Source organism: Hemitrygon akajei, chromosome 32 (genome assembly GCF_048418815.1).
Source record: "Hemitrygon akajei chromosome 32, sHemAka1.3, whole genome shotgun sequence".
NCBI classification, from domain to species: Eukaryota; Metazoa; Chordata; class Chondrichthyes; order Myliobatiformes; family Dasyatidae; genus Hemitrygon; species Hemitrygon akajei.
The window spans coordinates 17705536-17724756 of record NC_133155.1 but is presented as its reverse complement, the minus strand read 5'-3'; the positions used below and the strand labels follow the sequence as shown (position 1 = coordinate 17724756).

Genomic DNA, 19221 nt, shown 5'->3' with positions numbered 1-19221 from the left:
GTGAAACAATGCATAGATAGCTGGGTGATGAGGAGTTCAGACTGACCTCATCGTTGAAGAATGGAGGTGGGAGAATGAGGGAATGGGAGACTGGGGACCTGCAGTGGTGAGCATGGAGATAGTGTCTCTCAGACGGCACCCTATTCTCTGAAACATCAGCCATGACATTGTGCTCATGTCCTGGAATGGAGATTCTGCTGACCGACTCAGGACCAGAAACCCTGTTCAAAGCCTGGTGTTGTCACAGGAAACCATCTTTTCCTTGTGACTGGGCAGGCTTTCTTTGGGTTTTCCAGCTTACACCTACGTGCAGCTTGGGTGGGTAATTACCCACTATAAGTTGCCCCTTGTGTGTAGTTGAAGGGTAGAATCTGGGGGCAGTTAATAAAAATAAGGGTGGATGTGGAGAAGATGTTTTCTACGGTTGGGGGTATCCGGAACTAGAGGTCACAGCCTCAACGTTGAGGGACAACCCTTTAGAACAGAGGTAAGGAGGAATTTTTTAAGCCAGAGAATAGTGAATCTGTGGAATTCTCTGCCCCAAACTGCGGTGGAGGCCAAGTTTGTGGGTATATTTAAAGCGGAAGTTGATAGCTTCCTGATCCCTCAGGACATCAAAGGATTAGGCGAGAAAGTGGGCGTATGGGGTTGAGTGGGATCAGAGACCCATTATGGAATGGCAGAGCAGACTCGATGGGCTGGATGGCCTAGTTCTGCTCCTACGTCTAATGGTCTAATAAAAAGAATGACTAACATAGGCTTAATGTAAATCAGTGACTGATGGTTGGTATGGACCTGATGGGCCGAAGACCTCTTTCTGATCCGTGTCTCTTTGTGACTCTGTGATCACGACAGCAGATGTTATATAAAAGGGACAGTAAAATGAAGCAAGTGAGTTATGAAAAAAAATGCAAAATTTGTTCCTTGTTTGGCCAGTTTGTTTATCAATGTTACACCTGGACAAACCAGAGACACGAGATTCTGCGGCAACGTGCTCAGTAAGTCGGCAAGTCAAGTGGCATCTACAGAGGCCTCGGCCTGGAACGTCGGCTGTTTATCTACCTCCTGAGTTCCTCCAGCAGTTTGCATGTGTTGCTCTGGATTTCCGGCATCTGCAGAATCTCTTGTGTTTGTACCAGTTTATGTGCCCTCAGAGATTGTATACATTGTTAGTATGCATGCTCGGCAAGTAAGTTCATCTTGCAGTTCATCACGGGGCCAAATGGATTTGGAAGCCTTGCTACACAGGATGGTGGATTAGGCAAATTGACAGCAGATTTCCTTAATCAGTTCACCATTTGAAAAGGCGTGGGGAGGGAATAATATTGGGAAGCTGGCCTCAGTTATAAAAATTCCAAAATCATGAGTGTTTAGGCAGGGAATTTATCCAAAGCACAGGTTTCAGGAATATTGAATGGATGCTGGTTATGGTGCCTTTCAAACTGTTCCAGCATCCAAGTAGATATTGGTCAATCGTCAGCTCAGTTCTGCTTTGCTTCATAGTCCTTGCTGGCATCCTTCAGGGAAAAAACCCTCAGTCGTATTCTCCATTACTCCAAGTGTTGCATGCAGCGTCCACAACTGGATTTTCCAATTTAAAGATAAGGATTACCTTTATCTGTTGTATGTGCATCAAATCATACGGGAAAGTACATCACTCGCGTCAACTAGTAACCGTCCGAGGATATACTGGGCTGGAGGCAGCCAGCAGTGTTATCATGCTTCTGGCGCCAATGTTGCATGCCCCCATAACTTACTAAGCCTAACCCAGATGTTTTTGGACTGTGGGAGGAAACCCGAGCACCTGGAGGAAACCTGCATGGTCATGGGGAGAATGTGCAGACTCCTTACAGAGAGTGGCAGTAAGTAAACCCTGATTGGTGGCTAGCTGCTTTGCTAGCAGGCTGCCCTTTATAAAGCAGAAACGGGTGTACCTGTGATTGGTTGCGGAATCAAAGTCATACAGCCCACAGAGTTTGTAATGACGGTCTGGGCATATTCTGCAGTTATGCTATATAGCAAATACTGATTTCAACAGCAACCAGCCTTCAGACTTGAATGTGGATTGTAGATTGAGTTTACAATGCACCCAAAGCCATGGTGATCTTGGAGCTGTAGACTGGGGTTGATTGCAAACAAAGAAACACTCCATTTCACCTCCAATGCCTGCATTTGCATGAATGTGGCCCAGAGTCAGTGGGGATTAGCATTCATTTTGAGTGTCTGGAGTGTAGGAGTAAAGTTGGAGTTGTGTGAAAACTATATGTAATTCAAAGGAAGCATTGTAGATCCCAGCAAAACACACAAAGTGCCGGAGGAACTCAGCAGGCCAGGCAGCGTCTATGAGATAAAGAACAGTCGACGTTTTGGGCCGAGACCCTCCTTTGACCACATTGTGGATACTTTGAAACTATAGAATTGTCATGCTGTTACCTTTGATCTTTAGCATGCCATGTAATATTGGGTCAGGCAAAAGAGTCTCCCAAAAGATGCCTTTTAATATCTATCAACGTCATGGAGACATAGTTCACAGTCACAACACCAACCATCAACCAATAATCCTACACTCGTCCTATTTTACCACCCATACATCTCCGATTCTCACTTACCCAAACAACAGGAGCAGTTGGCAGCGGCCAACCAACACACTGGCCTGCACATCTTTGAAGTTCAGGAGAAAGCTGGAAGACCTGGAGAAAACTCATGTAGCCACAGCGAGAATCGCAATCATCACACGGGCACTGACAGAGGTGAGAATTGGACGCAAGTCACTGTGCGACAGCAGTTCAACTCGCTACAACCTTCCACTAAATGTAAGGTTATTTCTCTTCGTTCATAGCGTCCCCACCAGAGGAAACTTGCTCTCTTTCAACCATCTGGTATTTCAACACGTCAATCAGATGAGTCCCAATATCATGGAAGTATAATTTTAGAAATAACTTTGTAATTTCTAATGGAAGATCATTGACTTGAAACAATCCATTCTCAGTGTAATCATATCAAGGAAGCCAGTGGAACTAAATTTCAGAAGCAGAATGCATAAGCATCCACTAATACCTCCACATCTAGGGCAAGAGAATGATAAATTTCTACCCCTTTAACAGTGTTTCACTCTCCACCACAGCTGTTTGACTTGTTGGCTGTTTCCTCTTTTCCTCATTTTTTTTTCTTCTAGCAATTCAAGCATCTTATTTCTGGCCTCTTATTGCAAGAGCTGCATTCAGTTGCAGCTTGCATATAAAGATTGGATTGCCTTGTTAATCACAATTAAAACATGCAGTTAACGCAACTGCAAATTAATGTGCTAAATTTTATTACCTTGACTCTGTGCCTCAATGAAAGTATGCAGATTTTAGAGAAGATCCAAAGAACGTTTTACACTATACCATCAAACATCAAATTAAAGTCAAAGCATTTTTTTTCTGAGCTAAATGCATGGCTTTACCTTGGAACTTCCCCAATCCATGACATTGTCTCAGACTTCTCCCACGGCCTGAGTACCCTAACAGGGTGGAAAACTGTGCTTCCAAAATTGAGTTTCCTCGTGCTTCCCTGTGCCCTGTCTGTCAGGAGCTCCTTGACCTTCTGCAAGTCTCTGGGATCTCCACACCAGAAACCCTCACAATTTCTTCATCAGACTGCTTTTAAAGGCAGTGCATTCCTTCCTTTAAAAAGGCCATTGAAATGGAGATTAACATAAGATTAATTTTGTTTCTAAATCACTTGGCAGCCTTGGGAAAATGGTTTGCCCACCAGCAGTCTTCAACTCCAAGAGCAAAGTGTTATAATGAATTTTCAATGATTTTGATGAATGTGCAGGTTTTTTACTTAAAGCAGTGAAAGAGAGTCTTGTTATTTTTTTAGAGCCGCCTCAAGTATAGGTTTGTAAAGTTGTTTTTACTCTTTCCAAATTTCTGAAATTTTGCTAAGTTGTTGGGGGAAGTTTTTTTAACCTCTAAATATAGACGTTTTCAGGAAAGCATAGAAGGAGGTTAATCATAGACCATCAGAGCTCCAGGAAATGGACTGCATTTAAAATGCTGTAAAGGCCGGAGTAGAAAATGAAAGACAAAAGAATTCTGCAGATGTTAAAAATCTGAATTTGTTCCAATATTTTCTTAAGACATAGGATGTCATTTGAGCCATAACATCTGTGCCAACTCTGACAATGGCCCCATTAGCTCCATTTGCCCATTTATTTCTCAGTACTGCTATCAGGCACCCAGACCTCAAGGTTCAACAATAGCCGCTTCACCTTTGCCATCAGGTTCTTGAACTTACGGAGAAGAATATAACACTACTTTGGACTTCCTTTTCCCCTCTCTCTCTCTTTCTCTCAACTTGCATTAATGCCATTAAGTTTATCTTGTCATGTTAAAGATGCATAATTTAAATTAATTTAAATTTCTGCTAATTTATGATTCTAAGCTGCTGGAAGAAGTCAATTTTCATGGCAATTATACCCTGGGTATGGATGCCTACAACACTGAATTTGAATTTGTGTTCTACTCTCATATACCCATTAACATCTCCTTCACTCATTCCCCAATTCCCCTGCCACCCACCTACATTATAGGCAGCAATGGCTTAATTCTGCTCCAATGTCTTATGGTCTTATGATTACAGTAGCCCATCAACCTACCAGCATACATTTGGGATATGGGAGCAAGTCAGGGTAGCGGGGAGACTAAAGCGGTCAGAGGGATGGGCCAGTGTTCAGCTCGCTGCTCTTCTAGGTTTCCTCATCTGTGCACTGAACTGAGGCTGTGTCCTGCAACTAGCAGGCTCCCGGATCAGCTGCAGTGATGGCTGGCTTCCCGGCTGCGGACTTGCTTCCTGAATTTTAGCTCCGAATGTCATTTGCTTACTATTATTGCTTCCATGGTTTGTGCTTGTGTTTGCACATTGGGTGTTTAAAGGTTTTCTTTTTTAATGGGTTCAGTGGGTTCAATTGAATATCTTTGTTTTGTGGGTGTCTGTATACATACTTACATGAGAAATGTACGCTTAACTTCTGTATCTTCCACACAGACTGCACTCAGAGTTCGAAGCAAACCTGGGCTGCTGGATTGTGCAGCAGCAGCACATCCCCCTGCACAGTAGTGCCCCACATCACATCAGAAAACACTGCAAGTGCTCGACCTGCCAGCCATCTGATGACCAGAGACGTAAACCCTGCCTCTCCCTCCAAGGATATAGAATAACCTATAATGTTCTCTGTGGAAGAGATGAAATTAACGAGGGCCCGCCCATCTCACATACTGTTTTTTCAGTGTCGGATTTCAACACTGTTGGCTTTGGTGGCAAACAAGAAGCTCAGCCGGAACCTCATCGATTTTGCAAATTCAGATTAGGTTACCGTTGGTAACCAAGCCGGTCATCCATTCTTGCTCTTTCACCAGAAAAAATAATTTGGATGGTAGCCAGGCAATGCAAAGAAAGTTAAAAACACCTTCTTTTGTGTTACCAGCAAGACCACGACTGCTCCTTCAAAGCCCATGAAGAACATGGATACTGATATTTCCAGCAAGTGCGATTTTTAGAACATCGGTTTAATCATAAATTTCATTCAGTTAGAATACTTGCCCCTTGAGGTAATTTGCAGAAATTTCAAACCTTGGTTTGGATGATGGAGATTATTTCCTGAGCAATCTTATCAACCATGTTATCTTTCTAGTAAGTTATCATTCTAATAAGTACCTGGACTTTCAGAAAGCCTTTGATAAGGTCCCACATAGGAGATTAGTGGGCAAAATTAAAGCACATGGTATTGGGGTAGGGTACTACCATGGATAGAAAATTGGTTGGCAGACAGGAAACAAAGAGTAGGGATTAACGGGTCCTTTTCAGAATGGCAGGCAGTGACTAGTGGGGTACCGCAAGGCTCGGTGCTGGGACCACAGCTATTTACAATATACATTAATGATTTAGATGAAGGGATTAAAAGTAACATTAGCAAATTTGCAGGTGACACAAAGCCGTGTGAAATATGAGGAGGATGTTAGGAGAATACAAGGTGACTTGGACAGGTTGGGTGAGTGGGCAGATGCATGGCAGATACAGTTTAATGTGGATAACTGTGAGGTTATCCACTTTGGTGGCAAGAACAGGAACGCAGATTACTATCTGAATGGTGTCAAGTTAGGAAAAGGGGAAGTACAATGAGATCTAGGTCTCCTTGTTCATCAGTCACTGAAAGTAAGCATGCAGGTACAGCAGGCAGTGAAGAAAGCTAATGGCATGTTAGCCTTCATAACAAGGGGAGTTGGGTATAGGAGCAAAAAGGTCCTTCTGCAGTTGTACAGGGCCCTGGTGAGAAAACACCTGGAGTATTGTGTTCAGTTTTGGTCTCCAAATTTGAGGAAGGACATTCTTCCTATTAAGGGAGTGCAGCGTAAGTTCACGAGGTTGATTCCCGGGATGGCGGGACTGTCGTATGTTGAAAGATTGGAGTGACTGGGCTTGTATACACTTGAATTTAGAAAGATGAGAGGGGATCTGATTGAAACATATGAGATTATTAAGGGATTGGACACGCTAGAGGCAGGAAACATGTTCCCAATGTTGGGGGAGTCCAGAACCAGAGGCCACAGTTTAAGAATAAGGGGTAGGCCATTTAGAATGGAGTTCAGGAAAAACTTTATCACCCAGAGAGTTGTAGATCTATGGAATGCTCTGCCTCAGAAGGCAGTGGAGGCCAATTCTCTGGATGCTTTCAAGAAAGAGTTAGATAGAGCTCTTAAAGATAGCGGAGTCTAGGGATATGGGGAGAAGGCAGGAACAGGGTACTGATTGTGGATGATCAGCCATGATCACATTGAATGGCGGTGCTGGCTCAAAGGGCCAAATGGCCTACTCCAGCACCTACTGTCTATTGTCTATAAACCGAGGCCTACATACGTCATTCTGTAAGAAAGCCAGAGGAGTTATATGATGAAACAGAAGAGAGATTAATAGCTGGGTTTCACCTATCACCTGCTAGTTCCTGCTCCTTCCCCTCATCCTAATACTTCATTCCATCTTCTGTCCTCTTCCTTTCCAGTTCTGACGAAGAGACTTGTTTTGAAAAGTTGCCTATTCCCTTTCTTCCATTAGTGCAGCCTGACCCCCTCAGTTCCTCTAACATTTTGTGTGCGTCGATCCAAAGCTGGTCTTATTTTGCCAATGCCTGTTAGCTTTAAACATATCTTACCTGCTCACTAAACTCATCTGCTAATTGTGTCACAATGCTGTGTGCAAATCAACTGATCATCGCACAAACTCCAAAAGTAATCTATTGGCTAACACAAGAGCTGAGAAACATGAAATATGCTGTGTCCACTCAGTGGCCACTTTACTAGGAACAGGAGTGGGGTGTTCTTGCCCACAGAGCTGCCACTCACTGGATGTTTTTATTTTGTGTCTCGCACCATTCTCTGTAAACTCTAGAAACTGTTCTGCGTGAAAATCCCGGATCGGCAGTTTCTGAGATACTCAGACCACCTCGTTTGGCACCAACAAACATTGCACGGTCAGAGTAATTTAGATCACATTTCTGCCCCAGTTTGATGTTTGGCCGAAACAACTACTGAACCTCTTGACCATGAACGCATGCTTCTATGCATTGAGTTGCTGCCAAATGATTGGCTGATTAGATACTTGCATTAATGAGGTGTACCTAATAAAGTGATCACTGAATGTATGTTCAAATTTTTTTCTTCTTGCGTTCAAGAACCTTTTGTCAGGGATGGAAACTGGTGGTGGAGGTGGAATGAAAAGATCTCACTACAACAGAGGTGGAGAGATAAGGAGAAAGTCCATTTATCTCTGAACTCCATTGTGTTGGGGCAATGCAAGTTCTCATGAAGTATGAGCAAATATTTCATGGCATAGCCTCTCAGAACCACGAACAATTCCGTACTGATATTAAACCCGACAAATTTATTCCAGATTTTGGGAAAAAGGCATAGTTTCTTACTGCATGTCAGCTTATTCTATAATATTTATTACAGGTCCTGAGTGATAAAAGTAGGAACCTGTTTCTCCAACCAGCTTAAAAAGTCATTTCTTTGATGCACTGTACTTAAATCTCCCTTTCCCCTCATGCTCCCCTCTAAAGAAACGTCTTCAGCTGTACTGATATCTTTGACACCGAAGTACAACACTTCGTTAAAAAAATTCCTCCTTTGCTTGAGAGCCATGCAGCTCCAAAACATTCAGTAGCTGTTCTCACACTCTGCCTCTACTCCTTCTGAGAAAAACAGGGAAGCAACTTATATTCCAAGTAAATGATTGTGTAGGTTATCGGGGCAGCATTCTTGTGCTTTCTTTCATCCTTACGTTCATTGGAAGCATAGCAGCAAAGAAAGAACAAATGCGCTAATACTCTCGGGCCCAATTTATGCTCCCTCTGTTGTAACAGAGCCTGGTTTAGAGTGTGCGCGGACTATTGGGATATCCATTACATCATTGCTATCTTACATAAATCAGAAGTTATCCGTGACCAACAACATGACAAGGATAGAATCCAGATGTCTAATGCTAGCTTTTCAAATAAAACATTAAACTCTTCATTCCCTTTTTTGGCAATAAAGCATAGACTTTTTGCTAGGTTAAACTAAAGCCTAAAACATAGTTTGTGACTTAACACAGACACACATATATAGACATTTATATACACACGCACGCACGCACACACACACACACACACACACACACACACACACACAGTTGGAAATAAATACTAAAATATTATTTCTCTTTGTAAACACTGCAAAATACTTCTATACTGTTTGTCTGTTATAACCACATATGCTGCAATCTTCGGGTTATTAAAGGTAAATAATTAATTTATCAGGAGTAATAACATTTGTGTTGGATATCAACACAAAGGAATTTTCTTTCATTTCATACAGAAAATGTCGCACATTAGTGTTGTAAGTAACTTAACTGTCAAAGGGCCAACTCACATTTCATACTACTCCTGAAGAATTGTTAATTTAAGGAAGGACTTTAAAAAGCAATTCAAGGCAAAATCACTATCCAATTGAATATAGTAAAAGATATGTGCTAATTGATTACTTAATCAGGCAAGACCAAAATGCCTACAGATGACCTTCATGTTACACAAGCAGCAACTACTAAGTCCTCTTTTTAAAGCAATCATTCACCTTTACCATAATATGTTGCATTCTAAATTGTTGCTGTCAGTGGGACTATTGGAATTAAGTCATTGAATGAATTTAATTACACAGCCATCATCTGAAACATCAACTGGTTCTCTTCCCACAAATGTGACCTGATCCACTGAATATTTCTAGCATTTTCTGTTGTTTTTTTTTCAGGTTTCCAGCATCTGAAGTCCCTTATGGATTTTTATTACTTTTACAAACTATTTTAATGAAATAAAGAATATATTTGCATGACTTTAGAAACACTGTCAGTAACTTCTGTCTAATACTACATTTCAAGAAGTGTAACAAATCTTTGTTAGATATTATCAAATGTAATGCTGTTTAAAATCAAACTTACTTAAATATATTTTTCTGTACTTGCATTAATTTCCATTTATATTGAATTCAATTTGATTGGAACAAATACAAACTCAAGATTAATTAAAAAAAAACCCTGTTAGGAAGTATTCTGGAATTATGGTACATAACAAATACTTACTTCAACAGCAACCAGTCTTCAGATCTGAACGTGCATTGTAGATTGAGTTTAAAATGCACCCTGAACAATGGTGTTTTTGCAGACTGGGGTCAGTTGTGAACAAAACAAAAACACTCCATTTGACCTGAGATGTCTGCATCTGCATGAATACGGCCCAGAGTCAGTGGGGATTAACATTCATTTTGGGTGTCTGGAGTGTTGGTGTGAAGATGGGGGTGTTTGAAAATTATATTTAATTCCCAGGAAGCATTGTAGATACTTTGCAACTACGTATAGAATTGTCCTGTGATTACCTTTGAGCTTCAGCGTATAAAAATGTCAGGTAATATCGGGTCAGGCAGGCCTCTCCTTCCTAGATGGCCTCCCATATGATCCCTGTTTGTTTGGCTGAATAGCGACTTCTATATCCACTAGCTTGAGTGTCTCAGTGACTTCTTTCACAGCCACAACGACAATCATTCAGGCATTGTGTGTAACCGTCAGCCTACTAACCCAACACAGGCCATGGGTTTGATTGTCTGTTGAAAACCAGAGGCACTTTCAACTAGGTACATGATGACTGGAAGGTGGGACCATACGACTCCACAATTTTAGTTTGATGGGAGGCTATGAATACCCTCCAAATCTACAATGTAGTGAATTCTAACAGAAAAGTATGAAGGCTAAGGAAACAGAGAAATGGTTGGGGAATGCAGGGGGGCAGAATTTTAGCACCTCTCTGCCAGCAGGCTGGCAGCTGAGTGATTCAATTGTTAGGAAAACACTGGTGTGTTTCCCTCGTCAAATTTACTATATGTTCTGAATGAGGAAACCAAGCGTATTGGAAGTGGATGATGTGCATGTGCAAAGGTCACGTGCATAGCCCATGATTTAGCAGATCAGGCACGTGAATGTGCAAAGAATAGAGGGCTATAGTGTAGACAGAAGAGATTTGTTTAGTTGGGCGTTTAATTAGTTCAGCACAACAGTATGGCCAAAGGGCCTGTTCCTGCCCTATGATCTCTGATCCATGGACTTAACAGTGTAAAGGCGAATGAGTCTACCTTTGAAAAAGAAAATGAATTTCCCGATAAAGCAGTGATGCAGAATTCTCCTTCCCTTCCCCAACCAAAATTCCTACAAGATCACTCCCTACTAAAAAGCTTTGTGAAGTGGTGATGATCTCCTCCTGCAAGAAATCCCACATCCCATATGCAAGAATCAAAATTGTATTCTGGTAATGACATTAAAAGAGTGTAAAGGTAACCCAAATCATTGTTACTCCAGATCCAATTCAGCACACAAACGAATACAATAAGATAAAGAACACAATAATAAGTCCATAAAATATAAATATAAATCCATAAAATAGTTTGTACACATAGATTGGTTGTACTTCCATAAAGTGACGATAAGCACATGAGATTCTATACATAAGGTGACTGACAGAAATGACAAAGTAGTGGTGGTTGGGGTGTGATGGGCTGGGTTAGTGTGGGGGGGAGAGGTGTTGATCGGCCTTACTGCTTGGGGAAAATAGCTATTTCTGAGTCTGCAGATCCAGGCATGGATGCTATGTGGCCTCCCCCTTGATGGGAGTAGGACAAATAGTCCATGTGCAGGGTGGGTGGGCTCCTTTCTTGATGTTCCTGGCTCTTCTCCTCCACCTTTCTGTGCAGATGTTCTTAATGGTGGGTAGAACAGTGCCTGTGACACTTTGGGCATTTTGACTCCCCATTGTAGAGCCTGCTTGCCCACTGTAGTGCAGTGCTCTCTGTTGGTTAGGCATTTTAGAAGGTGACAGAGCTTCAAGAATGTCCCCAGGGCTAAAACTGCCCACACTTTACACTCCTGTGCTGGACCTACCCCCTTTAACAAAACCCCAGAGACTGTCTGCTAACAGCCAAGGCTAAAACTTCTCTTTTGTTTCTATCTTTCTGTGGTTAGATATCACTTATTTAGCACTATTCACTTCGAGAAAATTCCAACAATTAAGTTCACAAACCCTTGGGAATGCTCAGTACTAGTCAGCTGCTGGTGGCAAGAAGAGGCGTGTTAAGACCTCAAGGATTTTTAAATGAATATCAGTATAAAGGAACAGAACACTAGGAAAGGAAACACACACTTGAAGAAACAAACAGTAATACCTGCAGCACTCCTTTCTGTTTTACCTCCTGTGGTTCTGTCTGCTTCCCTTCCCCAGACTCATGCTCTGTTCTGTTTTTTTTTATGTCCTGCTTAATAAATTTTATTGTAATTTCCTGCAACTCTGATGAAGTTTTGTTTAGTTAAAACATTGGGACGATTAAAAGTTCTCCCATGCCCTAAAGTTAGTACTGATCAGTTAATGAACAATACTTCATTGTGGCCTGGTTCTTCGACATATTACCAGTTGTCCTTCCTTGTTTCCAATTCTGGTTTTGGTTTGGTCAAAAAAATGTTTTCCTGCTTTTCCGGTATAGTTTTTGTTTGCCATGTATTTTTCTAGGCGTCGCTGTCCCTTTAAAGGAGGACACATTTTTGCTTCAACTTCTTAATTCAAACACAAGCCTTGGATTTTTCCAGAAACATCTTGCTCATAACTTTACATGTAGAGTGCGGTTACGAGAACCCACTTTGTAGAAGTTCCAGAATAAACTGAACAATTTTAAAATAAATTTCTCCGTTTAAATTTAACATCTTCAATTTAGTGGGTTCAGTTTACACTGCATTTTGCTTCTGAAACTGTTTTCTGCTCCACTTTCAAAGATGCAAGCTGTTGCTTTTTATTCTTCTTTCCTCCAAGTGGTAGTTGCTATATCAGAGATGCTGGGCCAAGTCCAAGCTTCGTCTGTAGAGAAGCAGAAAACCTAGTACCAGACATAGATACTTTATGGTACGGTTCTTTCTAGTCCAGAGAGCAACTGTTCATTGTCCTGTCTGATTCCTCAGCTAAATCAATTATCTGTCTTTGGTGTCACTGGCTCATTAATTCAAGGACATTGAACTTGATAATGACTCTGTTAAGGAAGTACTTTAATCAAATACTTTTTGAAACTTTATGCACATCATATAAATATCTTTCTCAACAAATCTCTTTCAGGGTACAATCTCCTCCCTTCTACCAGTCTCCACCTCACCATTTCTAAAACCCAAGCCATTATTCTCTACCTGCTGATGCCCTAATTTCTGGACCCTTGACCTTCCACATCACTGAAGCTTATAGCTCACCGATAAAGACCCTTGATAGAGGAGACCTTCTCCAATCCAACACCAGCCTGACTCACTTCCTCTTCACCAAACTTATCTGATTGTCAGCCTAACCAATCACCTCTCTGCCACCAACTTTTAAGATAGATTCATTCCAAAACATTATGGTGCCCAAGACCTGATTATGCCGATATCCCCAGCCCTTCTCTACCATGTGAATGTGCCCTCAGCTGATTACAATATACCTTATCCACCTCCTTTTTCTTCAAACCTCGCATTAAAACTTCACCTGGTCAAGGCAATATTCTTTTGGTAGCCACGCCAGCTCAGGGTACATCTCTAATCGATGCATCTTGGCACATGACAGTTCAATCATGTACAGCAAATGCTGAGGCTATGGACCTATTTTCTATGGGTGTAGTAATGAAAATTATGGAAGCGCAAGTTGCCAACACTGGCAAAGATCAAAGAATAGTTCTGCTAAACAAATTGAAATAATCTTCACTCTCAAAATTCTTGCTCGGTTTCCAAAAAGTGATGAGGAACTAGGAAGTCGACATATTTCCTTCCTCAGTCTGAGGTCTCGGAAACCAATTGATGTGATGCCCATGTTGCACAAGTCCAATTCTCTCAGCTCTTCAGAGTGGCTTATCTTCAACAAGGCACTGGAATGGACGTTCTCATTTAACAAGAGGATATCAGACGAAGGAACAGAGTGAGACCAGAGCCAAATGAAAATTCCGATTAATTTCTTTATTATTGTGCAAGCATTTCAGAAAAAAATAAATGAAAAAGTAAGTCAGCCAGACAGAACAACTAAACTAAGCAGACATTTATGCTGCTGTGCATATGTTAAACAATACACAAATACTCTGACTTACCAGCATCAAAGCTTTTACGATAGTGTTGCATATGAATTTTGGCTTAAGTGATTAATTAAAAAAATCAACATGCATAACATTCTGTTATATGTAAACTTTCTTGTGAAGTCTGGGACTGGCCCACCATTCCCAATTGTATTTGGTTATAAATCACGTGATCAAAACAGGAGAATAGTCTTTTCAAAAAGAACAACAAACAATAAGAAAATCAGTGGCAAGAGATGTTGCCTTTCAAGGCAATAAGTAGATAGACATCACACATCAAATCCAAGTTATCTAAAGACAGCCAAGTAGTTAAAATTACTGATTTCTTTGTGTACACTGTGGTACCTCCTCAGTATGGCAACACGATCAGTTTAAATTAATATAATGCTCATCTAATGAATTATAATCAACTTTCAAATGTCCTTTCCTAGTACTTCTAATAGGCATTGATGGCCAGTAATTATATGGTAAATTATTCCCTCATGAGTGCTGCTGTGGCCAGCCTAATGCAGCCAGCAGAATAGCCCAGAGACTGACAAAAGTGATGAAAAAAGTTTTAAATTTTTTTTATTTAGTGAAGATACTGGGGAGTGATGATACTACATTATTCCAAGTATAGTACTGTGCAAAAGTCATATGTATATAGCAAGGGTGCCTAAACCTTTTGCACAGCACTGTAGTAATTTTATGTATTGCACTGTGCTGTTACCACAAAAAAAACAACTTTCATGACATACGTGAGTGATGATAAACTCAATTCTGATATGGGTCTCTATTGTGGACTGAGAGTGGGAAGAGGGCAGGGAGAGGGGAATCGTGTTTGGGCAAAGGGGAAGGGAGTGGAAGCTCCAGAGAGACGATCTGCAATGATCAATAAACCAATTGTTTGGAATCAAATATCCCTGGTATCTCAGGGCTGGGTGTGTCTGCACTCACTCCACATGCCATCCCTGGCACTCTTTCTCTGCCACCTTGTCCCACACCCCTCAGCGCTTCACCCTTGGCATTCCTACTATCCTTTGCTCTTGCCAGATTTACAAGCTCACTCTTTGCTCCACGTTGACAGCTACAGTGCTGTGCAAAAGTCATAGGCACCCTAGCTATTTATGTGTTTCTAAGACTTCCGCACCTTACTGTAGTATGTAATAACTTGGAGACATTTTGCTATTCAGTCCCACTTGTTTGACAATGTGGTAAAGCACTTACATTGAAAACTATTCTATAATTGCCATCAGTATCAGTACTGATAAATCAACAATTCCCACCCTCTGACCTCTACCTAGATTATCTCTCTTCAACGATGACACTCCAGTGACAACTCTGTCTTCCAGTCCAGTGAATCTTTCAATGTGATGTGCTAACTCTGAGATTCAAAGCTAACACAAAATACTTCTGCTGATTTGAAGCCCATCCAGTTGAGTCCACGTAATGCTTAGCCATTCTATAAACATCACACTGAGATGTTCAATTACTGGAAAGCATTGTGAATTCTTTAAACAGGAATCTTTTCATGGTAAATAAGAAAATGCATGACTCTATCTGAACCTATGAATGACAAATCAGAACCCTCCAAATCAATGTATTTGGCATTGTATCAACTCTAATCCATCATCTGTAAACAAGGATTCAGACTTTGACTGAAGCCAGTAACACAGCAGGAATGTTTGTCTTTCCAATCCTTTAATCCACCTACTCCTAAGCATTTGAAATGTAACTTAATCATTGACTTTATAAAATGGACTTCCACCAAAACTCAACAGCTTATCTTGTACAACCAGTGAAGTACAACACCATTTCGTTTCAGTGAGAAGGACATTCAATGTCACTGCAGAACAAATAGTGTGGCCAAAATAAACACAAAATAAACCCTAGTTTCTGTTTTTAACTCATCTCTGAAATTAATGACAAAACATGGCCAAGCAATGATTAATCGTTCACACCTCTACTTGCCTGTATCTCTATTGCGTGTAGAGATTTGAAACCACACTTTGTAAGATGGCAAGAAATGTCAATGAGACTGATTGATGATGATGTTTTTTTCCAAAATAAACATCACACAAGAACACCTCTCTCTCAATGGTCAAAGTAAGGAAAAGCAATGGCCAATTTCAAAATTGGGTGAAACACAATATTCTAATCAGAGCTGTAGTATTAATTTTTAATCTGTTCAAAACAAGTGCAGCTATGCCTTTCTAACCCATTGGAAACCAATGAGCCACATCACAGTACTCAGAGGAACGATGAACACTGTTAGGTCAGAGGCAGTTTTGCAAAAAATACCATATGGGAGTGGACCAAGCTCAAACTTTTGTTTCAGATTTATCAAACATTCCAAATTAGTGGACAGTAAGTAAGCACAAGTGCTGATCAATGGGCAAAGGGTGTATCACTTGAACACATCTCTGCATTAAGGAGATTAAGGAAAAGAACAGAGAGACAATAGTTAAGTGATATGCTCATTGAGCTGGGGAATTTTACAGCAGGCTGACAGTTCCATCCAGCCACTCCATGGCCATCTTTTACATGTCACTTATGGTGCCTTGTGAACAAGGACTGCAGAGAGCCGGTGTCCTATTCGTAAATTAATTTATTAGGCGTCTGGATGATCTGCAGTGAAAAACATGCTTAGTTAATGATCGGGTCAGCTAACTGATGGGTGAGGGGAAAGAAGGTGATGTCAAGGATTTCAACAGTGGATGTGGAGTTAATTTTACTGGCTGCCAAGTAGCTGAGAGAACAGCAGGGTCTATCATTACCAAGTAAGTAAGGAATAACTGGAAGGGTATTGTTCTGTGAAGTCTCTTTACTCTCAATCTTCCAGAATGCCAACTCTTCTGTCGTTTGATTGAACCACAAAGATAATTCTTAAATAAATTTGGCATTATACCTCAACTGTTCCATTAACAGTACTCTAAAGTCAGGAGTTCCCAACCACTTATGTGCCATGGACCAATACCATTAAGCAAGGGGTCTGTGAACCTTATGGTCTTATCAGTCTTACCCCAGGCTGGTAACCCCTGCTACAAAGGGAAATACTTCCAGATGGCTAATCAAAATGTCAAATACTCCAAACAATACCTCTGTTCTGCATTCCTTGGTATATCTGAATATACCTGGATGTTATGGGACACTCCTGTGGTTCTAGCATGGGTATGATGAGCTTTACAGTGTCACACCTTACTTTAACAACCACATGGGGAAAATAATCTCTCTTCCCAGGTTAGGATCATGCAGAGCAATTAAGGAGAAACCTAGTGAACTCAATGATTTCACCAACTGGAAATGATGTTCTACCATGAGAGTTGAGAAGATTATGCATTCTGAAGTACCTTTCTGTGAAACAATTCTTGAGTAAGTTTGGCCAGGCTATGAAGAAGGGATGGGAGATGGAAAATCACTGGCAGTCCATTTCTATCTTTAATTGATATCCACACCAGGATATTTCCACAAGCAATCAGTAACTATTGATTAATAACAAGAGTCTAGCTGCATCTTCAGACCTCTGGTTTCGTAATTGTAGCATGACCCGATCTGAGGTAGATCTCAAGATTCATGGTCAAATTTTAACACGTTCACCATCATCTGGGAACCAAATCAGAGTTCCTTAGGGGCGAACAGTTCAGTATAATCACAGCTTGAGTAGGAATATAGCATGGGTGGCAATTGACTGGCTGCCTGACAAATGGACAGATTCTTCTACCAGAGTGAATGGATGGTAAAATCAAGCATGATATATGATAGGAAGCATATTTGGCATCATTTTGCTCTCAAGCCAAGCTGAATTCTTGTCTCTGTACATTTTCTTTAGGATGGCTTGGCTATTCATTTGGCATCTTAGACGTGCTATGTAAAAAAAAAAGCACAAGTGTAATTTTATAGAATAAGTAGCAGAAATAACCCATTTTTATATCCCAGCAGTGTGAATGGGGGGGGGGGGGGGGAAAACTAGCTGGTAAAACTCTTATCAAGAGTTTCTTAGCCTATCTTTAAAGCAGGGGCTCCCAACCTTTTTTAGGCCTTGGACCCCTACCATTAACTGAGGAGTCTTTGGACCCCAGTTTGGGATCCACTGTTTTAGAGTGTTGCTAAGGGGAGAGGAGGCACCCAGCATGGCAATTGCAAAATGCCACCAGGAGAGCAAAATAAGAGAAGATCTTCTCCAGGATACAAACTGTGCTTTAAATGGCCTAACGCTGAACTGGTGCAATGCAAATGTACAAAAATATATGAAGAAGAGAACTGGAGTCACCAATCAATTCATAAGTCACTGTTACATTCGCGGCAAAGAATATCATCCTTCTCGGGAAAGAATCCTTTTCCAACCAGCGAGGCCGAGCATCGCGAACAAGAGAAGCAGTTCTGGTGCCACTGGCGATCTTCAAAGGAAATGTACTTGCCTCCTCCAAAGCCTTTAAAGAGAAGTGGACATTTTAGAAGCAGTCAATGGCAGTGAGCCTCAAGCAAACTGCAAAGGGACTTTGAAAACACAGCCTGTCGTGGAAAGACCAGCTCTGCCCAACAGTAAGTGAACATTAACTCTTGTATGACCTGTTGGTCACCCTAACAATTTGGAATGTTTATGTCATGGCAACAGCAACATATTTTCCATAAACATTTATATTAGACACATTGCTCCAAGAATGTTGCAGAAGGTAAACAATATGATATATGAACACTAAAGTTTAATGTGGCTTCTGTACTGTCAGACTTTTTTTGACTGACTCATCAAAATTTATCTTTATCTGCTGAATATATAAACATATAATTTGACAGACCCTAAATGGGCAGATTATTTGGTCATTATTATCACTTGTGTCAGAGCTTGCCGAACACAGACTACTTGCCATCAATCCAATGATGTCTCAACTTCAAAGCTGGTTCATTTATAAATAGTTCAATTCAGATTCATTTACTTATATTTACATTGAAACAGAGTGAAATGTGTCATTTTGCGTTGGTAACCAACCCCATCTAAAGATGTGCTGGGGCAGCCCACAAATGTCGCCACCCTGTCTGGCACCAACACTACATGCCCACAATGCTCAGCAGAACAGCAATAACTAAACAACAGCACAACAGAACAAACCTCTTTCCTCCCTGCCACACACCCACAAAACCTATTCAGACACAGAGTCAGTCCTCCAACCTAGGACAGCCTCCAGCGGACTCAGTTTGACTTCCCCAGTAGACTTTAGACTGGTAGGCCCTGGGCTTTGGTGATCAGACTCATGGTCCATTTATAACCATATAACAATTACAGCATGGAAACAGGCCATCTCAGCCCTTCTAGTCCGTGCCGAACGCTTACTCTCACCTAGTCCCACCGACCTGCACTCAGCCCATAACCCTCCATTCCTTTCCTGTCCATGTACCTATCCAATTTTACTTTAAATGACAATATCGAACCTGCCTCTACCACTTCTACTGGAAGCTCGTTCCACACAGCTACCACTCTCTGAGTAAAGAAGTTCCCCCTCGTGTGACCCCTAAACTTTTGTCCCCGAACTCTCAACTCATGTCCTCTTGTTTGGATCTC

The 19221-nt window shown here is 41.2% G+C and overlaps 1 protein-coding gene across 3 annotated transcripts in view; it reads right to left on the bottom strand.

The window, feature by feature from the left end:
- Positions 1-13557: 13557 nt before the first annotated feature.
- fhl3a (four and a half LIM domains 3a) overlaps positions 13558-19221 on the bottom strand; it is a 122759-nt gene continuing 117095 nt past the window's right edge. For all 3 annotated transcript variants that reach the window (XM_073034332.1, XM_073034330.1, XM_073034331.1), the window contains one exon: positions 13558-18094. In XM_073034332.1, the coding sequence (XP_072890433.1) occupies positions 17943-18094 (152 nt within the window). In that variant the 3' untranslated portion in view covers positions 13558-17942. The remainder of the gene's footprint in view (positions 18095-19221) is intronic.